The sequence below is a fragment of the Daphnia pulicaria genome, chromosome 11, assembly GCF_021234035.1.
Source record: "Daphnia pulicaria isolate SC F1-1A chromosome 11, SC_F0-13Bv2, whole genome shotgun sequence".
NCBI classification, from domain to species: domain Eukaryota; kingdom Metazoa; phylum Arthropoda; class Branchiopoda; order Diplostraca; family Daphniidae; genus Daphnia; species Daphnia pulicaria.
The window spans coordinates 2709762-2732173 of NC_060923.1; the positions used below are offsets into that span (position 1 = coordinate 2709762).

At 41.0% G+C, this 22412-nt stretch overlaps 6 protein-coding genes across 10 annotated transcripts; 3 read left to right on the top strand and 3 right to left on the bottom strand.

Moving 5' to 3' along the window:
* The first annotated feature begins 114 nt into the window (after positions 1 to 114).
* Positions 115 to 5044, top strand: LOC124315114 (pre-mRNA-splicing factor ATP-dependent RNA helicase PRP16-like). 2 transcript variants are annotated; one of them, XM_046780538.1, is made up of 18 exons: positions 115 to 344; positions 410 to 639; positions 705 to 1180; positions 1243 to 1313; positions 1380 to 1777; positions 1845 to 2003; positions 2063 to 2227; positions 2289 to 2395; positions 2462 to 2597; positions 2668 to 2814; positions 2871 to 3081; positions 3146 to 3675; positions 3741 to 3912; positions 3975 to 4116; positions 4186 to 4346; positions 4410 to 4564; positions 4625 to 4842; positions 4909 to 5044. In XM_046780538.1, exons 1-18 carry the CDS (start codon positions 203 to 205, stop codon positions 4979 to 4981), a joined length of 3693 nt encoding a protein of 1230 aa, XP_046636494.1. In that variant the 5' UTR covers positions 115 to 202; the 3' UTR covers positions 4982 to 5044. The 2 variants fall into 2 exon arrangements, with proteins under 2 accessions (XP_046636494.1, XP_046636493.1); XM_046780537.1 differs by having other exon boundaries at positions 4625 to 4846; positions 4909 to 5037.
* LOC124315345 (putative ammonium transporter 1) lies at positions 4875 to 7242 on the bottom strand. Its single transcript, XM_046780974.1, has 9 exons — positions 7155 to 7242; positions 6834 to 7062; positions 6674 to 6763; positions 6383 to 6610; positions 6103 to 6311; positions 5803 to 6039; positions 5632 to 5743; positions 5449 to 5567; positions 4875 to 5384 (listed from the first exon to the last, which is right to left on the bottom strand). Exons 2-9 carry the CDS (start codon positions 6943 to 6945, stop codon positions 5202 to 5204), a joined length of 1290 nt encoding a protein of 429 aa, XP_046636930.1. The 5' UTR covers positions 6946 to 7062; positions 7155 to 7242; the 3' UTR covers positions 4875 to 5201.
* A 54-nt stretch (positions 7243 to 7296) lies between these two features.
* On the bottom strand, positions 7297 to 9438 carry LOC124315324 (putative ammonium transporter 1). Its single transcript, XM_046780926.1, has 10 exons — positions 9267 to 9438; positions 9120 to 9209; positions 8818 to 9048; positions 8539 to 8744; positions 8239 to 8469; positions 8062 to 8173; positions 7884 to 8002; positions 7699 to 7825; positions 7559 to 7636; positions 7297 to 7492 (listed from the first exon to the last, which is right to left on the bottom strand). The coding sequence occupies exons 1-10, from the start codon at positions 9382 to 9384 to the stop codon at positions 7431 to 7433; spliced, it is 1374 nt and encodes a 457-aa protein (XP_046636882.1). The 5' UTR covers positions 9385 to 9438; the 3' UTR covers positions 7297 to 7430.
* Positions 9439 to 9642: 204 nt separating this feature from the next.
* Positions 9643 to 11455, bottom strand: LOC124315492 (mitochondrial carrier homolog 2-like). 3 transcript variants are annotated; one of them, XM_046781206.1, is made up of 7 exons: positions 11277 to 11455; positions 11032 to 11211; positions 10819 to 10960; positions 10557 to 10751; positions 10305 to 10491; positions 9983 to 10232; positions 9643 to 9759 (listed from the first exon to the last, which is right to left on the bottom strand). In XM_046781206.1, coding segments are annotated over exons 1-6 (924 nt in total). In that variant the 5' UTR covers positions 11278 to 11455; the 3' UTR covers positions 9643 to 9759; positions 9983 to 10013. The 3 variants fall into 3 exon arrangements, with proteins under 3 accessions (XP_046637162.1, XP_046637161.1, XP_046637160.1); XM_046781205.1 differs by having other exon boundaries at positions 9643 to 9868; XM_046781204.1 differs by having other exon boundaries at positions 9643 to 10232.
* A 203-nt stretch (positions 11456 to 11658) lies between these two features.
* Positions 11659 to 13652, top strand: LOC124315260. The gene is made up of 4 exons (XM_046780809.1): positions 11659 to 11832; positions 11890 to 12099; positions 12159 to 12375; positions 12442 to 13652. Exons 1-4 carry the CDS (start codon positions 11775 to 11777, stop codon positions 13535 to 13537), a joined length of 1581 nt encoding a protein of 526 aa, XP_046636765.1. The 5' UTR covers positions 11659 to 11774; the 3' UTR covers positions 13538 to 13652.
* A 649-nt stretch (positions 13653 to 14301) lies between these two features.
* On the top strand, positions 14302 to 22339 carry LOC124315098 (protocadherin Fat 4-like). 2 transcript variants are annotated; one of them, XM_046780485.1, is made up of 32 exons: positions 14302 to 14626; positions 14691 to 14840; positions 14920 to 15179; positions 15241 to 15321; positions 15383 to 15499; positions 15568 to 15687; positions 15758 to 15833; positions 15894 to 16180; positions 16254 to 16421; positions 16484 to 16689; positions 17132 to 17271; positions 17442 to 17527; positions 17589 to 17985; positions 18047 to 18215; positions 18274 to 18412; positions 18469 to 18616; positions 18671 to 18856; positions 18919 to 18955; positions 19013 to 19103; positions 19168 to 19398; positions 19465 to 19714; positions 19781 to 19875; positions 19939 to 20071; positions 20143 to 20244; positions 20314 to 20513; positions 20583 to 20681; positions 20747 to 20945; positions 21013 to 21122; positions 21189 to 21361; positions 21430 to 21621; positions 21688 to 21861; positions 21914 to 22339. In XM_046780485.1, exons 1-32 carry the CDS (start codon positions 14566 to 14568, stop codon positions 22215 to 22217), a joined length of 5181 nt encoding a protein of 1726 aa, XP_046636441.1. In that variant the 5' UTR covers positions 14302 to 14565; the 3' UTR covers positions 22218 to 22339. The 2 variants fall into 2 exon arrangements, with proteins under 2 accessions (XP_046636441.1, XP_046636442.1); XM_046780486.1 differs by lacking the exon at positions 14302 to 14626 and having other exon boundaries at positions 14734 to 14851; positions 14923 to 15179.
* The last annotated feature ends 73 nt before the right edge of the window (positions 22340 to 22412 follow it).

The window sequence follows — 22412 nt, forward strand, 5'->3', positions numbered from 1 at the left end:
GTGCACGAGATTGTACTATTTACATTGGACATGGCGCCATCGAGTAGAAATTTTTGAAAACAAGTTTGGCGACATCTGGTGTCGATTATTGTAATTCGCTTTGGAAACGAATTGTAGACGACAGAGTTCGTTTTGAAACCACTAGCTGCATTTGTTAATCAAACTTTTTTTTCTCGCCATTGCTTCTTTTTAAGAAGCAGAAATGGCAGATCTTGACAACATTGAAGTGCTGGAAGGTTCAGCCCCGACATCGGGTGGAATTGTAGTTCGAAAGAAAAAAAATAACGACAAAATCGAAGAAGAAGGACCCAAAGTATCATTGCTGGGACTGGACAAGCTTGCTGGTGAGCCCAATTGTTGAGTGTGTTGTAGTTTTCATGCTCCTAATTTGTTTTTTTCTCCAATACAGAACAAAAACGTAGATTGAAAGAGGCATTACTTCAGGATTTGAAAGACGAAGCTGACCAGAGAAAACTTGATGAAGGATTTCAGAAGCCCCATGTCAAGGTCGACAAGAAAACCTTGCGGACGTCAGATGAAACCCCCACATACACTGGAGGTGTTTCCGATGAAGCTAGAAACAGACTGCAGCACAGACAAGATCGTGACAAGCAGAGGAAGTTTCACGTCTCTTCTAAAGTACATTTTCTTGTAGAACATAAAAGAAAAGTTCCTTCTAAAATGTATTTGTATATTAATTTCAGGTAAAGAATGATAGACACAGGGATGAAAGTCCCAAGTTCAAACGTCCTGGCGAGAGAAGAGACGATCGCAGTATTCGAGAAGATAGCAAACGTTCAAGACGTTCAGATAATGGTTGGGAAACGCCGAAATTCCGGGACGAGCCTTCAACCCCCAAAATCCACGTAAAAGACTCCCCGTCGCGTTCCAGCTGGGACGATGATGATCTTGCGGCATCAAAAGGCTGGGAAAAAGATCAGGCCGAGAGACGAGAACGTCGCATTCAGGCCAGCGGTGGCTCATCAGAGCGCCGTGACAGAAGAGGAGGATCTGATTGGTCAGAAAGAGGAGATCGTCGTTCGTCCGACAGGTCAGAAAGAGGAGATCGTCGCGATTCTGATTGGTCCGAAAGGGGAGACAGACGAAGCAATGACAGATCTGAACGAAGAGGTTCGAACATGTCGGAACGCAGTGAACGGATTGCCTATTCTCATTACAAGTAAACTGTTTTACCAAAACTGTTATTAGAAACTATTAATGACATTTTGTTCTAATATCTAGGAGTGCTAGGAGTCAACGATACAATACGCCCAGAGATTCTGGCATCGGAAGTTCAGTTGCAACTGATCGAGGCAAGGATTTCATTGTTTCATCTAAGTCTTGTGGGTTTTTTAATTTAAATATTTGTATGAACACAGTGGGTTCACCCGAGGTGGAATTGGACGCAGAAGAATGGGAGGCTGAGCAGAAACGTCTTGACCGTGAGTGGTACGGCCTGGACGACGGTTACGATGCCGAAGCCAGTCAAGCGTTTGGTGGAGTCAGTGAAGAGTACGCCCAGCGCAAAGAAGAGCAACTGGAACAGAAGAAGCGCAAACGTGTGTCTGCCAAGCAGAAACAAATTCAGAAAGACAACGAACTGTGGGAACGTAACCGGATGTTGACCAGTGGTGTCGTCACCACCATCGACGTCGACGAGGACTACGAAGAAGAAGCCGAAGCTCGGGTCCATCTTCTCGTCCACAACATTGTTCCGCCTTTCCTTGACGGACGCTACGTTTTCACCAAACAACCAGAAGCCGTCGTCCCCGTCAGAGTCAGTAGTACTCTTTTAATAATAGCATTTGAAACGTAAATAATGTAATAAACATTTTGAATAACAGGATCCCACATCCGATTTGGCGATGGCAGCCCGTAAAGGCTCGGCTTTAGTCCGAGTTTATCGAGAGCAAAAGGAACGAAAGAAAGCGCAGAAGAAGCATTGGGAATTGGCCGGTACCAAGATCGGTAACATCATGGGTGTAGAAGCACGTCCTGAAGAGGTGAGTTTTAAATAGGACTATTGATGTCGTAATTCAAACTAAAATGCCCAATTGAATAGGATGCAGGTGCAGTGGATGAGACTACGGGAGAGACGGATTACAAAACGAGCCAGCGATTTGCGGAACACATGAAAGACTCTGACAACGCATCCAGCGATTTCGCCAAGAAGAAAACTCTTCAGCAGCAACGACAATATCTTCCCAGTTTCGCCGTTCGTCAGCAAGTCAGTCTGAAATTGAATCGTATCAAACAAAGACCAACATCTAATTCTATTTTTTATTTAGTTGTTGACGATCATCCGCGAGAATCCAGTTGTCATTATCGTCGGTGAGACTGGCAGTGGTAAAACGACACAGTTGACGCAGTACCTGCACGAAGCTGGCTACAGCAAGTAAGTTTTACTCAACATGCCCATTATCAATAGCATATAAACTAAATGATTGGTTTGATTCATTAGGTACGGAATGATTGGGTGCACTCAGCCTAGGCGTGTTGCAGCCATGAGTGTGGCCAAACGTGTGTCTGAGGAAATGGGTTGCAATTTAGGTGACGAAGTGGGTTACTCGATCCGTTTTGAGGATTGCACCAGCGAAGTATAAATTATCCTTTAATATTCGATGGAATTTTTTAAACTTATTTAAACCGCTTTTTTGTATTGTATAGAAAACGATCATCAAGTACATGACGGACGGTATTTTACTTCGCGAATCTCTTCGTGAACCCGACCTGGACAATTACAGTGTCGTCATCATGGACGAAGCCCACGAACGTTCACTCAACACGGACGTTCTTTTTGGTCTTTTGAGAGATGTAAGTTTTTCTTTATTAAAAAATATCCTCGCTTATTTAACGGAATTTAATTGTAGGTGGTTGGTCGTCGACAAGATTTGAAGCTGATCGTTACGTCAGCTACGATGGACTCGACCAAATTTGCCGATTTCTTCGGCAATGTTCCCGTTTTCATCATTCCCGGTCGAACTTTCCCGGTGGATCTCATGTTCAGTAAGAACCCGTGCGAGGACTACGTGGACTCTGCTGTCAAACAGGCCCTTCAGGTCCACCTACAACCCACTCAAGGTAACGCGTTTGTAAACTTGTGAATCCTTGCCCGTAGAAATTATTAAATGTTCATTCTCTGCAGGAGACATTTTGATCTTCATGCCCGGCCAGGAAGACATTGAAGTCACTTGCGAGGTGATACAAGAGCGACTGGAACAAGTTGACAACGCTCCGCCGTTATTAGTGCTGCCCATCTACTCTCAACTTCCGTCCGAACTGCAAGCCAAGATTTTCCAAAAGTCCGCCGATGGGATACGAAAGTGCGTGGTGGCCACCAACATCGCCGAGACGTCGCTGACAGTCGACGGCATCATGTTCGTCATTGACGCTGGATTCTGTAAACTCAAAGTGTACAATCCGCGCATTGGTATGGACGCCCTTCAGATTTACCCCATCAGTCAAGCCAACGCCAACCAGCGGGCAGGTCGAGCCGGACGTACCGGCCCTGGCCAATGTTTCCGTCTCTACACGGAACGGCAGTACAAGGATGAAATGCTCGTCACAACATTGCCAGAAATCCAGCGAACAAATTTGGCCAATGTCGTCCTCCTTCTCAAATCCTTGAGTGTTCAGGATCTCCTGCAGTTTCACTTTATGGATCCACCTCCCCAGGTAAAAAGCTTTAAATGATTTAGTTAAAGAAAGTCAGTTCAATTGTTTGTTTTTCTATTCTACAGGAAAACATGTTGAATTCTATGTTCCAGCTGTGGACTCTGGGCGCTCTAGAAAACACTGGGGCTTTAACGCCACTAGGCCGGCAGATGGTCGAGTTCCCATTGGATCCCGCTCTCTCGAAAATGTTGATCGCATCGGTCGAAATGAAATGCAGTGCCGATTGCCTCATCATCGGTAAAATCAAAGTTTTTAAGATTTATCCATTTCGTTTTCTAACTGTTGTATTGTGTTAATAGTGTCTATGCTCTCTGTGCCGGCCATTTTCTTTCGACCCAAAGGCCGCGAAGAAGACTCTGACGCTGCAAGAGAAAAGTTTCAAGTACCTGAATCGGACCATTTGACCCTTTTACACGTTTACAATCAATGGAAAATTAGCAAGTAAGAAATTTATAAAAAGAAAATTCTCTGGGATGTTTGCTAAACGAGTTCTCTGTTTCGTGTTTGCAGTTATTCGTCGACATGGTGCCAGAAACATTTCATCCACCACAAAGCCATGCGGAAAGTGCGCGAGGTACGCCAACAGTTGAAAGACATTATGGACCAACTCAAGTTGCCCATTATCTCGTCCGGCCAAGACTGGGACGTGATTCGCAAATGCATCTGCTCTGGTAATAACAAAATGTTTTAAATGCTCATTTTACATGTTTTAATTGTGGTCGACTTTTTTTTAGCTTATTTCCACCAAGCAGCGCGATTGAAAGGTATCGGCGAGTACGTGCATTGCCGTACTGGTATGCCTTGCCATTTACATCCTACATCCGCCCTGTTTGGTATGGGCTACACGCCGGATTACGTGGTCTACCATGAACTGATCATGACTTCCAAGGTAAAATCAAACCGCTACATTTCAAGGGGGAAATGGAATGATTAACGGTTGTCGTTTCAGGAATACATGCAATGCGTGACGGCCGTTGAAGCCACTTGGTTGGCTGAGATGGGTCCCATGTTCTACTCGGTCAAGCAGGCTGGCGCAGGTAGGAGTCAAAAGCGACGACAAGCTCAGGAGACCATGTCGACGATGGAGGAGGAGATGAAACGAGCTCAAGAACAGATGATTGCCGAGAAAGAAGAGCAGCTCAAGAAAGAAGAATCCGTTCGCAAAAAGTTAGTTTCTCTCTGCCTTTGTTAATTCCAACAAATTTGAAACTTTTTTCATTTTATTATTTTTAGATCGGAGATTATTACACCTGGACGAGCACCGGAGGGTACACCACGCCGGACACCCGGACGATTTGGACTTTAACAGAAATCAATCATTTTTCTTTCTTATTTTTAAAAGTTTTTGAGTTGTCATCTTAATGCGAAAAATTGTGAAATTACAAAAAACAGTGTTATTTTTTAATAGTGCTGGCTACAGATTCAATTGGGGTTTTGGAATTTATTATTAGACTTACGATTTTCTTAGTTATTATAGTTAAGCTCACGAACAGTTATTAGTACCCAGAAACTGCGATGAACTTCTCTTATTTTCTTACAGTGTGGTCGTAAGCCTTTTCTTTGTGTATCGCCATATCTAAACCGATTTTTTCGTCGGCAGGAGATACTCGATGGAGATCAAAGTATCGTAGAACAATGAACAGCAATATAGTGATGGAAAACGACCAAAGCATGATCACGATTCCACCTCCAGCGTTAATCAGCAAACCCTATTAATGTTAACTGTTGGTTAAAAATTGTTGGGTTGGCAAAGCCGAATGTTAAATTCTATACCCAAGGAGAGCTTTTAGATGGATTGGTCAGTAGCCCATTATCTTTAAACAGAGGCACGCTGAGAAGTCCAGCATATCCGCCGCCCAGCTGAATTGCAATTCCATTCACCACGTCATCCACTGTCGTCATTTGTAAGATGTTTAGATTTGAGTCAATGGTAATAAAAGTAAAAGTATTAATTGCCTTTTAGTTTTTCCACTATCGCCTGAATGGCCAAATATAAGAGGTAGGACAGAATGCCCAGTGCAAAAGCGCCGCCACACTGGAATTGATTACATCCTGCGCATATGGCAACCTATGGAATCCGGAATTAAATTCAATTGCCAATTTCAAAATATACAAATCAGGAGTTACCATTCCAACAAAGCTTCCGTTAACGCAACTTGAATAATTCCAGTTCTTTTTGGACCGGTCCACTATGAACCGGTGATAAATCAGTCCAGTCACAGCACTTGTCATGGCGCATATAAGTGTGTTGATCGTGACTTGTGCAATAATCGGTCCATCTCCCGACTGACTAATGGATCCTTGGGATCCTGCATTGAAGGCAATCATCCCAAAGAGAAAGATGAATGCACCTAAAATCATTTGCTGTAAAAAATAAACAATTAAATGAATGTTCTAATAAATGGCAAATTTTAGTTTTAAAAAGACCGGCACTGAGTGAGGAGAAATAACGACTCTACGTTGGCCGCCAGACTCGTAGCGATCCAGTCGTGGGCCAGTCATCCAAGCAGCTGCCAAACATGTTGCTCCGCTCATGGCGTGAACTACACCACTAAAAGCGAAATCGTCGAAACCCAACCGACTGAGCCATCCGTTTTTGGTCGCCACCCAATGCGCTGCAATCGGATAAATGAATCCTGTCGGCACAACGAAAAAAATTGAGTAGAAATCCAACTGAGAACTGAATCAATAAACATTTAGATCTAACCAGAAGTCAACGCCGTGTAGGACACAAAAGCGACGGTAGAGGAGCGTTCGTGTACCACTCCCGAAGGGACGGATGACGCTACCGCAGCAAACGTGTACTGAAAGAAACACTCGGCCATCATCTCGTCGGGCAGATCGACCAGGGCAAAGTATTGAAATCCACAGAAACCATTGCCATCGCCAAATGATAGCGCGAAGCCGGTGAGAAAGTAGGTCAGCGAGCTAATAGCTAACGTCGAAAAAATTAGTTACTTTTCATTTGATACGGAATAAGTATACAGTTCCATCTCACTTGTGTTGATAAATTTGCGAAAGGCTACGCTGACGACATTCTTTTGGCGAACGGTTCCCGATTCATAAAGGAAGAATCCAGGCTGCAAAACTAAAATATTTTAATTACAAACTGATTAAAACAGACTGCGAAGATTAAAGTAGAAATAGTAAATAGATACAAAAGACAAAGTTGCCCATGATGATAAGGAATAAATCGTCCATATTCTTCTTAAGGCTCTCTAATTCCTGTTGTTCGACCAACAGTAAAGAGTACGTTTCGTTCACCATCATCTTCCAACTCGAACCTATGGTCGACTCGCGCTGATTGCAAGATCTCCAGAGTTATTACCTATTCGGTAACGCATCCACCCCATTTTCCGCTGCATCATTGACGTCAGAATCCATCAACTGAAATAGAAAAGGATATGACGAAGGTGACTAGCCCATAATTAATGAATCAAGTCTTGATATTACAACTTTTCAAAAAAGGATGCACTCACCAAGGAAACTTCTGCACGCCACAATATGCTCCATTCTATAAATAACGTATTAGTTTCCTACCTACCTTCTGACAACTGTATACCTGATGTCAGGTTGTGGCGCACCACGAACAAAATATTTAGTGAATCAATTAAGGCCGTCTAAGATATGTGGTTCCGTTCTATTTCTAGTTGAACTGAACAACAAGCACAAAGTGCAAAAACAACTTGAACCGCAGTCGTCTATGAACTACAATCGTTCCTATTTTCATTTCTTGCGGTGGCGGTAACAGATGTTTATCGTGTTCGACGATTTATTCCATCCATTGAATGGGAACGTTTGGCTGGTCGGACAATCACTAGGACACAAGTTAATTGGATGAATACACTTGTCAAAATAAAAGGAAATGAATTATTTGAGTTACTAGAGGAGTACACACTCCGGTGTTCCAACACATCTTCAAAACAGTAGGCTTGTTGTTTGTGAACTAACTCGTCCAGCCCTACAACGCAATACAAATATTCCAGTAATGATGCAAACAAGCTACAAGATTAAATCATTTACCATTTTGTTCCTCGGAGAGACTGATGCGATGAAGATCGAAGTAGCGCAGGACGACGTAGAGCAAGGTAATGGTTCCAGACCCCCATATCATGATAGTGATTCCACCCACCGTATTAATCAGTAAGGTCTAACAGAAATAACATTATTGCAATTTCAAACAAGAAAGGTATAATAGCTGCCTGTACATTTGCGCTGGACATCGATGGTTGAAGGAAAACACCGTCATCTTTGAATAGGGCGGCGAAGACTAAACCAAAAAATCCACCTCCCATTTGCACTCCAAGTCCTCCGACAGGGTCATCAACTGAATGTTAAAGTTTAATTGTTTTTCAATTTACAATATTATTTTTAAACCAAAATTACTTTTGGCAAATATGATTATTTTCTGTGCTATAAGATAGACGAAGTAACTCAGAAATCCGACAATTAGAGCAGTCCAATTCTGATACTGGTTACATCCGGCGCATATTGTTATCTGTCAGTTGAGAATTGAGGTTATAATGTAAAGCTATGTACAAACTCTTCAAGAATAATGCGTACCATTCCAATAAAACTGCCATTTAGCCCAACTTCAAAATTCCAGCAAGAGCGTTCAAAAACAAAACGCTGGAAAACGATTGCTGTCATTGAGCTGGCCAAAACACAAACTATCGTATTGATGGCAACTTTAGCTATTACAATTCCGTCTCCCGGATTTGTAATAGATCCATTCGATCCTGTGTTAAAAGCGAGCATACCCAAAACAAAGAAGAACGAGCCTAAAAACGCTTGCTAAACCGGATAGTTAAAAAAATAACGAGTTATTTGATTAATTCTTAACAGGAACAAGATTTTAATGACCGGAACAGAATGGAAAGGAATGTTGTTCATTTTCCCGTCCTTTTCGAATCGATCGTGTCGTGGGCCGGTCATGTAGGCAGCTGCTAAACTTGCTGCCCCAGCATACGCATGAATTGATCCACTTCCGGCAAAGTCCTCGAAACCCAATACCTTAAGCCAGCCATTTTCTGATAACGCCCAATAAGACGAAACCGGGTAAGTGAAGCCTAAACATTTGAAATGCAAAGAGGCAGTGTGAGTTGTAGGTATATACATTCTAAGCAAGGAATTATACACAACCTGAAATCAAACAAGTGTAGCAGAGAAAGGCCGTGGTAGTGCAGCGTTCGTGCACGATTCCTTTCACGATTGATGTTGCCGTGGCTGCGAACGTGTACTGGAAAAAACAATGTGCCATTTTGTCTTCGGGCAGGCCTACCAGGGCAAAATATCGCGTCCCACAGAAGCCATTTTCGCCTCCACCGAATGTTAACGCATAGCCCGTCAAGAAGTAAAATATCACGCTGATACCTTTTAAATGAAACCAACAAACAGCAATACAACAATTTAATATAATTTCCCTGGTTGATTAATAATTGTACTTGAATCGACGTAGTTGCGAAACAGGACGTTGATGACATTCTTGGGTCGGACACACGATGATTCATAAAATGCAAATCCACCTTGTAAACCTTAAAAAATAAAATGACTTTAAAAACCAATTAAATTGAGAAAATGCCAAAACTTACAAAAGACGAAGATACCCATGGTGATAAGGAACATGTTGTCTACATTCTTTTTGAAGGCAGCCAAATCCTCCTGTAATTTTAACTCTGGTTGTAAAATACTCTGATTGCTTGGCGACATTTTCTGGCAGATGGTAAAGGGAGCAAACAAAACGCGTTAACCTAGAACTCCAAATCGATTGCGAATGAGCAGCTTCAGTCGGTAAGATCCAGGCTCCATTTCAATTGAACTGGGAGATCGATGGCCGAACGTCACAAATCGAATAAGATCAATTATTAAACCAAATATCAAGCAGTGCGTCACTCAGTACGGACAATACTCGTATACATACGTTCTGTCAAGGTACAGCAACGTACAGGCACAGAATGATACATTTCGTAAGGTCTAATTGGTTTTTATTTTCATGACGGCAGATGAGTTAGCGGGTCACACAGTTTGTCGAGGGAGTTCACTGTTTGGACAATGTTCATGTGCGATCCTTCTGGTTTACTACGATTGAAACTAACATGATGTGAGAAATTATGATTGACCATTCTACCGGGAAAGTTCAAGAACAGGAAAATAAGTTTTCCAGAGCCCAAATCTATCAAGAAATTATCAAAATCTACAAAAAAAAAAAGAGATTGTGAATGAACATACTGAAATGATCCTATGCTCTTATTTGACTTCGAAATTCGAAAAGAAAACAAATAATTGAAATCCTCCTGATTAGAATCACCTCCGTATCGAAGAGTCTAGCCGACTGGAACTTAATTTGGCCGCAAAACGGCAGTTGTTCCAGTGTAGTAACGCCAAACGATAGACGAGCCTCGTTTCAGTTGATTGTTGCGCGACAAATGCGACCAGCAGTCGGTCCAATTGACGTAGATAGGCATGTGAGGGGGTTGACCAGCGGCCAAACCAGAATTGTTTACTGCCATACAAGCAGACATGACATGGAACGGATACGTCAGCGACGTTGACAAGAACTTGAAAGGACAAATTTAGAGCAATTAACAAAACAAAAATCAAAAGTGAAATCATCCTTGCTTCGTTTTTACCCCGAAAGTTGTTTTAAGGGTTGCTCTGTAGCGCGGGTCACCGAGAATATATGTGCTGACAGTAAAACTGGCGGACGAAGCCAGCACAAGTGCCAAAAGTTCTCCAATAATTCTAGGGGTAACTCCTTGGAAAAATCCTGCAATCCCACTCTCATGGTAAATTTCTTTTGCAGATGCAAAGACGCCACTATGATTACAAAGATGGGGTATTAGTTTTGCCAAAAAATGCGTCTATCGAGCGAATTTACTTACGTATACTTTTGCTCTTCCCCGACGAATTGAGCCATGGTTCGTACGGCAATAACGTGGAAAGGTTGACTGGCAATAATAGATGCTGTAGTGGCGGAAATGTTACGACAGAGGGTCAACGCGAACGTCGAGAATGTTTCATCAGCAGTCACTTCCTCCTCTTCTTCTTCATCATCAGCTGTGAATGGGTCCCTTTTTCTTCAAAAGGTAATAATACATTACATGCACATAATGATAAAAATGTGAATGGTATTGAGTCACATACTTTTCTTTTTTGCCTTCCACATGAACTATGAATAATTCAGTGGCTTTCTGAAATGCCATGCCTTTAATGATGGTTGCACACATTTTAGGACCAAGTCCTCTGTAGAGGCCGAAAAATCCATCTCGTTTCTTTATGTATCCAACTAGAAAGTTGGAAAAAAACAGATCACATTAGATTGCAAAACGTGCTTCAAGTACACTAACTCCTTCTTACTGTATTGGAACACATTAGGAAGACCGAGAGCAGGTCTACCAAAAAATGTCCTGGTCGGTACTGGCGCCAAGGGTTCATGCCCTAATTGTATCAGTGTCTTGGTAAGATCAATGGGATGAGCTCCAGTTGCTACTGCACATCGGAAAACGATATTGCTCCAGGATCCTTGTTCAGAACTCACTGCAATGATAATTTACATGTTTAATAGTGCAGATGTATCATAAAATTTGCAAATCAATCGTAACTATTTATCGTTGGCGATTATTCTTTATTGTAAATTCCCCATACACTAAGTACTTTCAGTTGAAATTCTTTAACCGGGAGCGAGTAAATAAGTATGACTTAAAGCAACAACCTCGATTTACGAGGTTTTCAACTGCAGACGGAAAACAAGTCGGCTAAATTTTACAATGGTTTGATTGGTTGTTATATCCGCATGGCGGCGGGCTTTCAGGTCTAAAAAAGTAAAAATGAAAAAAAAAAAAATCTTGGAAATTTTTACATTAATTACAGCATAAGTCGAGAACATTTTTTGTGTAAATTTAAAGACATTTTTTTAAGGTGAAATCGTGTACTATTTTAATGTTAAAACTTAAAATCCAAATATGAAAACATGAAAACATCGATTTCATGCCGTAGAACAGCAGACGAAAATGTTATGTTTATTTTTTGACAAACCGAAAGAAATGCGAAAGCATTATTGACAGAGAAAGACAAACAAAATACTTGAAAGTGCATACAGAATGGCTTCTAGATGGAGACCTAAAAATAGAAGACAAATTCTTCAGCTTGATGATGAAGGTAAATCAGTTTGGTCCGTAAAATACTAAAGTAAAAAATTAATGAACGATACCGAAGGATCGCAGAGTCCTTCAATTCAAAACAACCCTTCAATGGGCAATCCTCCTGTAGCTCCTAGTGCACCAACTAATAAACTCCATGCTTTGTTGGGACACTACATTTCTGACGATGAAGATAGCAATAAAGAAGAAGAAGATTCGGAATTTAAAGATTTTATGAATGAAATCAAATCAACAGAAGAGGTTCCAGCACCTACAACTCCTTCAGGTAAAATGTTTGTATTTTAACCCTTAAATTGACTTTTATAAAAAAAATTTTTAACAAAGTTTGGCAAGAGCTGTGGGATCCTCAATCAGGACAACCTTACTTTTGGCATACACTCACAAACGAACTGACTTGGGAAAAACCCCAGGACCTGCTAAAACCACCTATGTCTAAGTCCAGCGTTGCAACAACTAAAGTAAACACAAATCCAAGCATCCAGGAAGAAAGTAAAGCTGTCCCACCAGGGAATTCTGCAATAAAGCAAGAACTTCCAATCAAGTACTATTACAAATGAAATTTACTGTGAGAAAACATTATAATTCCTTTTCATCTGCAATCCTCTAGAACTTTTGTTGCTGTATCAACACCTACAGTTGAAAAGCTAAACGTTCCTGAACCAATGAAGAAAGAAGAAGGAAAAGTGAGCTTTAAAATCGGTGCTTCTGAAAAGAATCTCAAAACTGGGCCAGAATTCGCACAGGCCAAAACCAACGGACGCTTGACTATCGATGTCGACAGTATTATTGCAGCCATTGAAATGGAAGTTCCTCCAGATCACAAAACGGAAACTTTTATTCCTTTATTTCGAAGGCGTCCACAACAATCTAACGACTCGCGCCCGAAGCTCGGCAATGATTTTAAAAAGTTTTTCCCTCTTACTCACCATCCCGTTCTCGATCTTGAGGTGAGACCAGATTCGCCACTTAAAATCGTCAACACTTTCAAGGGATTGGGTTTCCAAGAGAAAGAAGAAACCTCGATTTCTACTCCTGTTCAAAAAGTCCAGTTCATTGCAGGAGAAATCCTGAAACCATTAGTGGTTGTACCTCCAGTTGTTCCATTGACTGTTGCCCAAAAAATCACACGATTGGAGAATCACTTGAGCTCGCAGGAACTACTCTCTATTGGGATTTCAACTGAACAATTAACTGCCCAGTTGGAAATCTTGAAAGAAGCCTGGAACTTAAAGAAACTCGAGACCGATTTTCTAGAAGAATGGCTGGATAAAATGGAAAACAAGTTTAAAGAAGAAACAGTCAAACCAGAAACTCAGCAAGATCAAGTCATCGATATGGTGCTAGAAGATTCGGACGGTGAGAGATCCGCAACCTCGCCTGCAGAATGCACTGTAGTTGCCAAAAGTGAGGATGTTGCAGAATGTTTAGACTCGGCATTGAACTCGTTCTACACCGACTTGGCTTCTCTGGATACTGTTACACCCAATTCACCAGTCGTCCCAGTCGAGCCAGTAGTAGCACCTTTACCGGAGGTTGCAACACCAGCAGAGATAGACGTCGCCTCAGTGGCCGAGTCGACTACTTTGGTCGTAGAAGAAGAAACGAGTAACGAACCCGTCAAGGGGATTAAACGGACAAAAATGTCATCAGATATGACGTCGTTAGTAGCCAAGTGGCAAAAAATTCACCAGACAAACACTTAATCCAATAGATTCACAGGTTCAAAATGATTCTATATCTGTTGTTGAATCATCATGAAATGACCGTCTTGTAAATAACCATTTCTCAAATACATCAATTTGAATTTTCCGTCATAAACATGACTTAAAGTGTAACCTACATTAGGAAGTTGTGATTAAAGTTTTGAGTAGATTAACCGGCTGTTTTTAATGTTTAGGCGTCCAGATTCTCTTCAGTGGCGGAAACCCATGTTACCTTTTCATCCTAGAGGTTTGTAGGTTATTAATTGAATCATCTTTTAAAATTATTTTGATGTTAATCGCTAGATGTCCCAACGACGGCTGCGTAGTGCGTACTGTTTTGTTATCTTTGATCTGTTATCTCTGCTAAAAGCCTAAAACTAATTTTATACTAGGTGCAAAAAGAATATGTTCTTTTTCGATGAATAAGAGTTGCGCGTCTGGCTATACATTTGAATCAATGAATAATTAAACGAGTCACGAGATGAAAGTCTATATCGTTTCAAGCAACTGATGTTGATAGATTCGTTATCATTTGAAACCATTATAATTTGACTGCTTGGCCATAAACCAAATTCTTATTTTTACAACCCAAAACACTTGAGCTGTACAAATTTGACTTGGAGATATGATTGCCTAGGTAACGGAACGCAGGGGGAATTTCTTGCCTCCCCGTGTTTTATTGTTTGCACTAACACGCCTATGCCAAATTGAATGCGATCCAGTCGGTGCCAGGTTGGATTGCCACTTATTATTATTCATCGACTTAAATACCTGAAGATTCAAGCTGGACATACCAGATAATGTAATTTCCCAATTAACTCTCATAATTGACGTTGTCTTATCTTGAAAAATCTTGCCCAACCCAGCCATATTTAAGATGCAACGTCCGAGATAAAACGAAAACATTTAGACGTGTCTCATCGCTTGCCAGAGATTGTTGTGTCATTTTTCATTTGCGTCAATTTCTCTTGGTAAAAATTCATACAAGAGTGTCGTACATTTCTAAACGAACGAGTGTTTTCAGAAGAATGGTTCTACATCCGAAAGTGGTCAGCGGGTTTCTGTATTTTCTCTTCATTTCTTCAGCGGGTAACTCTCAGATTTTGTCTTGTCAATAAAATAAACGTTTATTGATTTGTTATTTACTCATTAGTTGCGCAATGGCAAAATCCTTGGATCGGTTTACCTCCGCCCACTAGCGCGGCATTTGGGCACGTAAATGTTTCCGTTGCAGCCAATCAGTTGGACGTCGAAGAAAATGTGCCAGGGAACACGACTCTGGCCATTCTCTACTACACCCAAGGTGAAAATTTGTTTTATTTTTAATTAAACGAGCAGAAACTATTTTGCATTTACTTTCACTATTTCATTGGCGTTAATAGTCAATGAATCTTACGATCCGGTATTGCTCAATGGTTGCGGAACTGTTCTGCGAATGGGTACCCCAAAGAACGGGATGGTGGACATCATCTCGATGAAAGAGTTTGATTACGAAAGTGGCGATAATAACTCGTACTCGTGCACTTTCTATATTTCGAAACCTTCGCCTGCAGTCAAATCACTTAATTTTAACATTATGGACATGAACGACAATAGGCCGTTCTTTTCCAAGTATCCCCCTTCAGCGCTGAATTTCTCAGAGGTAACTGAATTTTAATGTTTAGAAACGTTTAAATTTTAATTGTCCTATAATTCATGAGCAGAATAGCAATGGACTTGTTTATGATTTTGATGCGACCGATGGCGATAGAGGAGATGTTTCCAATTTAATTTACAGTTATGTGGTAAATGAATTAATCAACACAAAATTCCAAACAAATTTTTGAGTGGTTTAAATTATTTCAGACTCTTGGTGGTGATGGATCTAATTTCACCATGGATCCTCAAAACGGACAATTTAGTGTCACCAAAAAACTAGATTATGAAGCGGGACAGTTTTACTTGTTCAATATGATCGTGACGGTAATAATTAAAATTCGCAAATCATTTTTAAAAAGATGCAACTAAAACGAATTCTGGTGTGTGTACAGGACAAAGGTGGTTTGAATGGATCAATTCAAGTTGCTCTCAACGTGATTGATGAAAAAGATTCGGCGCCCGTGTGGAAACTGGAAGTGCCCTTCAAAAACATTCTGGAAGAAGAAGAAGTTGTAAGTTAAATCATTCCAAATCAGATTGATCTCTTTTTTTTTAATTTGATGTTCTTACTATTCAATTTAGGATAAGATCGTGTTTTATGTTCAAGCTCAAGACGGAGACGTTTCGGTGAACGACGCAATTGATTACTCATTAGTGGGTAGGTCTTTAATTTCCCTAATTAAATTTCTACAATAACGAGTGATCAACTTTCTGTCAGATCCTAGAGGCAGTTTCTCGATTAATCCAACGACCGGTGGAGTGAAAATAGCCAAATTGATTGACCGTGACGTCGAAGACTTTGACTCCTACTTTGATCTAAGCATTACAGCCACTTGCCGGAATTTCCCGACATTTAAGAGCGTGACTAACTCAACCGTCTTCATCGACGACATCAACGACAATGCGCCAATCTTCGACAAAACCGTCTACGACTTTGCTAGCGTCGATGAAGATTTCGTGGGTCGGCTGTCACAAATGGACATCCTAGTCTCTGATCCTGATCTGGTAAATCCTTCACTCTCGTTTAACAATGGCTGAAATATAAAATTTTTTTACTTTAACTTGATATTAAACACAGAAAGACTCTGGCTCTTATGTCATGTCGATCGAAGGTTCGTCAGAGATTAAATCACACCTCGAATTGAGTCCTAACACCGGCCGCAATAATGGAACCTTTTCCCTAAGGATAACATCTTCTGGTTTGTTAGATTACGAGGATAGCAATAAACGAAACGTCACCTTCACGGTATGTAAAGAAAGCCAAGATTAATCTGCAAATTCACACATCATTTCAATTTTTATTATTAGGTTGTAGCGAAGGAATCGTCTGGCAATCGGTTCAGCACTTCTGTCGTCAACTTGTACTCCAACGACATAAACGATAACAGTCCCATCTTCACTCAATCTGAATTTACGGCTAATATCTTAGAGAATATAACGGTAGGCAGCTTGGTGACAACGGTAAAGGCAACCGACGCCGACATCAGCCCAGGTTTCGGTCAGTCCAGCATAAGGTAAACGCCACGTGAAAATTAGCAAAAAAATGGGAATATTAAAAATAAATTAAAAACAAAGAAAAGGGGAAAAAAATGAATGTTATATGCTAATTATTAGCTAAAATAAGGTCACGCGCGAAATCTTCCTTTTACCCTTTTACTTTTGCTTGTAGCCTACCGTCCAAAATTTAAATATGTAAATTTTAGTTGCAGACCACGTGGCAGTCAATTAGCCAAAATCAGCATAAATGACACGTGCACGTTTGCATAAAAATAAAAAAACAAACAGAGAAAAGTGAAAAAGTAAATATTCAATTTATGCTAATAGCTAAAACAAATGTCGCGCACGAAAGCTTAGCTCCTCCCCCTCTCCTACCGTGGAAAAATTTAGATAAGGAAATTTGAGTTGTGGACCACGCGGCAGAAACTCAATCGAAATCACTTATTCATTTACTTGCAGGTATTCTATTGTGGAGAGTTTCGACGCAGGTCGTTATTTCGACATTAATGACACGACTGGTGAAATTCGCACGACGAGCAACATTGATCGGGAATCTACGTCGTCCATGTTAAGCTACACTGTCCAGGCTATCGACAAAAGTAAAATATTTAAATTAAAACTGACCTTGGCTTTTGATGACCCATCCCCCTAAAGGGGCAGTCAAAATCCAAGATGGCGTCAGGGAGGAGTATATAAATTCCTCCCTGATGGTCCTCCTCCACTCAGTTCATCTTGGTAACTTCACCGATACGGTTGTCTCTTTCATTAGATGGTGATTACGACGGACGGAGGGCAAATGCTAGTTTGGTAATCAACATTCAAGATCTTAACGATGATCCTCCCGCATTCTCGCCGGTTAGTTTTGGTCCCAATTGCAATTTCATTTGCTGATTTATTGACACTTTTTTCTGTTTAGCCTGGCACGGTCACGTTCAGCGTGATTGAAAATGCCGGCACTGCGTTTGAATTGACTACAGTTACGGCTTCTGATAAGGACGACAGCCCTAATTTATTATTCTCCATCAACTGGGACAATTCGAAATTCTTCAAAAATCGTGCACTGATCAGTAGTCCCGATCCCGAATGGAAGAAATCGTTTGTGTTGGTGTTGAAGAGTCGAGCTTGGACCAAAGAGTTTTCGAGAATCGTTACTTCAGTGACGGCCAGTCTTCAAGTTGGCGATTCATCGCTTCCACCGGGCAACTGCAACGATTGCAAGAATACGCCACTCGACCGTGAGAAATTCGACTCTGTAGATCTTTGCCTCACGATTACGGACAGCAAAACGGCCGACAACCGCAACAAAGACGAACGTAAGTCTAAATCGAGTTTTACATTGTGAAATTCACTTAATCATATTGAATACTTTGACAGTTTATGTCGTGGTGAATATTGAAGACGTGAACGATAACGATCCCGTCTTTGATGTGTTGGACAAAGAGTTTTTCATCGTGGAAGGAAACGCCACGGTCATTGGAACAGTTTTCGGATTTGTCCGGGCCATAGACGTCGACGTCAACAATACCATCACTTATTCACTCAGGTATTTAATCATTGAAACTTATCAGCCAAGATGAAATATTGACATTTCTCTCACGCAGTTCGTGTGATGACGTGGCCATCGATAAAAACGGACAGTTGACCACGACGGGGCTAATCGACCGAGAAACAAATGACGTGATTTTATGCCAAGTGATGGCAACTGACAGTGGAACGCCAACTCGGTCGTCCAACACAAATGTATGTTTACAATTTCCCTTGATCCAGACCCAGAGATAATACAGTTGAATTTCTAGATCAAAATCAACGTCATCGATGTCAATGATAACGAGCCAGTGTTGACGGTGACGCCCAGCCAAGTGACGATACCCGAATGCAGTACTCATTCATCAACCAAAGATGGCACGATTGTTTCCAAGTTGACAGCTACCGACGCCGACACAGGTACCATTTTTATTTTAAGTTGAGCAAAGACAAAATTGACGTTTTGATGAACAGGAGCTTACGGGAATGTGAGTTTCCTTCTGTCACAGCAAAATTCTGAAGGAGTCGACGAGTTTGCCATTGATTTGCACACTGGCGTGATGACGGTGAGGAATTGCGAGTTGCTCGATTTCGATAATAAGAAAACTAGCTACAGCATCGTGGTTGAAGCCCGTGATAATTACCGCGTAGGAATTACCCGTAAATATTTCGTTAACTATTTATTTGGTGAATCTTGTTCTTATTTTTATTTTAATATTAAGTCGGCAGTCTGTCCACTTTCCAACGAGTCAACATCACGTAAGAACAGTTTCCATAAAACTCTATAACGACATAATTAATGGAATTCATTTTTAGGTTGACGGATGTTAACGACAACGCACCGACACTTTCATGTCTAGGCGAACTTAACGGATGTTGTGGATCACCATTGGAAAATTTGACTATGGTATGTCATTCATTCATCCAGTTCAATCTGCATTTCCTTCATGTTTTTCTTTGTTAAATTGTAGAACGAAGGTGGTGGCTTGGTGGCTTCGATTCAAGGTAGAGACAACGACACCACCGGTCCAAATACACGGTTGACGTTCACTCTGCACGGACAAACTCGGGTGGGTGGTAACCAGCCCGATAAATGCAAGGACCTCTTCCGCTTGGAAACAGTCGACAATTCCATCGGAAAAGTTTTCCTCGACGTCCCAGAAATGCTCGATTGTACCGGCAGTTATGACATAACCGTTCAGGTATCACTTTGATTGATTGAAAGTTGACTAAAAGTGTTGCTTAATTAATTGGTTTTTCGACATCAGGCTTGCGATGAGGGGGATAGCATTGAAGGTATTCAGTGTTCCATGAACACGACGTATCGTATCTGCGTCTTGGATGTCAACAACAATATCCCCCAATTCGTGTTTCCCGATAGCAACAACACGGTTTTTGAAGTGCAGGAGAATTCGACCGTGGATCTGCCTTTACTATACAACGGAACTAATTCACTCAAGTTTAAAGCCTCCGATATCGATGATGGAGATAATGGGATAGTCGTCTACACCTGGAGCAGTACGTATATATTTAATTAATTGTGAAAAATGGCCTTTTGCTTGATTTTAATTTTGTGTTGTTCAGATGACAGCATCAACGATGTTTTTGGGTTAGACAAGGACTCGGGTCAAGTTACTTTAAATAGCGAGTTGAACCGTGACGTTCAAAGTTATTACAACGTAAGTTGGTGTATTTAATTTATTCAAATTATGATTAAATGAAGTGTTTATTTTGTTTAATAGCTGGTCTTGATAGCCACAGACAAGGGTGTGCCCAGCCCTCTTAGCAACCAAATGAATTTGAGAATCAACGTGCGATCGATTAACAAACAAAAGCCTTATTTCCAGTCGAACGCCCAGTCATTAAGCTTCACGGGTAAAGTCGTAGTTTTTTAATAATACTTTCTCAAAATAAAATGGTTATGATGTGACATTTTGAATGGACAGAAAACCAGATGGAAAACAAGACGTTTCAAAGCGCAATAGATCAAGATAATATTAATCTTTACCCTGGAGAAAGTCCCTATGACGTTTGCTACTATGTCGTTTGTAATTAACCAATTCATAGTTTTATTATTCGGATGTGTTGTAATAGTTTGTGTAATTTTTCGAACCCAGGTGGGAATAATGAATACTTTGATGTTCCCGACAAAACTACCAACAAACTTGAAACTAAAAAGACGCTGGATCGTGAAAATCCTCCAACCATTCCTTACGTCGTTATCTATACTACTAACGAATGCACCAACAGACCTGTGGTTGGATCCTGTTCGGAAATTGACTTTAGTGTTGGACAATACCTCAACGTTACCGTCAACGTAAATGAAAAACAGACAATAGTTGTTATATTGTGAGCGGTATTTTTATTCTGGGTGGCTTGAAAATAGATCGTGGATGTGAACGACTGTGACCCGGAATTTTCCGGTTCCTTGTCCGGTGGAATTACTCAGGGTGATTCATCGGGTAAAAGAGTATTTCCAATGACGGTAATTAAAACAATTTTCAAGTTGAAATCTGCCTGTAAGTTGAATTGACACTTGATTTCTCAAAGATAACTGATCCAGATGAAAACGATGCTGTCACCTGTAAGATTGAAGATGAGTTTACCGTTAGTCAGTCGTCAGTGGGGCTAGCAGACGTGAACAAACCACCATTCCGGATTGATCAAGATCAATGGATCACCTTGTTATTCACCGTCCAGACCGACATGAAAGGCTATTTCACATTGAACGTCACCTGTGAAGACAAAGGTTTTTAATAATTTCTTTATCTTCACTGCAATTTCAATAAATATCACGAATCTTGTATGCAACACAGTGAAGCATTCGAGCCGTAAGGCCATCAAGATTTATGTCGTCACTCAAGAGAATAAAGTTGACATTGTTTTTGACAACACTCAGAAAGAAGTTGAAGCCGGGAGATCAGAGGAAAGTTTTAAATATCAATTTAGCCCAAATAGCTTTAGCGTTATTTTTTATTGTATTAAATTATAGATTGAATCCATTTTTACGACAACGCTCGGCTTCAAATGTAACGTCGAAAAAGTAATAGGATACGATGCTGGAACAGCGCAGACGGGCAACAATTCTTACAACTCTGCTCTGAGCCACTTTATCGACGAGACAAAAGCAGAGGCGGAACCTGTCCTTGCCAACGTGATTATTGCGTGAGTCCCGATCAGGAAATTGTGTCAAGAGCTCTTATATTATCTTGTTTCATTTTTTATTTCTACAGAATGAAAGATGAGCATCAGAATGAGCTTATAGCTCTTTGCCTAGGCGTAGGATTAAATCTGGTATCCATCGGACCACTTCCGACGGAGACCAACACTTCGGAAGCCATTTTCAAGATCCTTTTCATTGTCGCTTGCGTAGCCCTGGTTATCGCCTTTATTCTCCTCGGCATTCTATCTTTCAACAGATCAGAGTAAACTTTCCCATTCAAAATTGATTAGCAGAATTTGCTGTTTAACTGAGAAACATTTTCTTACAGGCTCAAACGTCGACTGGAGGGTCTCCTTGCTCGCCCGTCCTTTGGCTCGCAAGGATCTAGTCTGGACGATGCTGGAATTGTACCTAATCAACATCACAAAGGCACGTCTAATCCGATTTTAAGTCTGGAACTCTCGTCCAACTCGAATCACGACAACAGCTTTGACAACCAGAGGTACATTTAATTTTCTTACATAAATAATTAGACACTAAATTTGTTGGTATAGTCAGAGTAGTGGTGATTCAATCCTCATTGGAGTGGAAAACAACCCGGATTTCAACTTGGATAAAAAGGGAGCCAACGGCAAAGTGAATAACGGATACGTTCAAGAGTCTTTCCCGTTCCAGAACGTTTCTCGCCGCAATCCTTTGGCGAACGATTCTCCGCCGGAACCTCACCACCCACCTCCACCGCTTCCGAAACAATCCGTCAAACGGCCGGCACCTCCAGTTCCCGTTTTGAATATTAGCGACCAACAGTCAGATGATTACAATTCCGATTCTGGAGACGACTCGATGACGGCGATATAACAAGTAAGCCTTTCCTTTTATCTGGCCGGAAACGACAAATTAATTACGTAATTTTTCCAACTGTTGTACAATACCTATATACATACCTACGGTTGTTTTAATAAAGATGAATATTTATCCGATTCATTTGCTTTATGTAAAGATCGGCATTAATGAATTCCGTTGCCTATACACCAAAGCGTTGGTTGTCGTTTC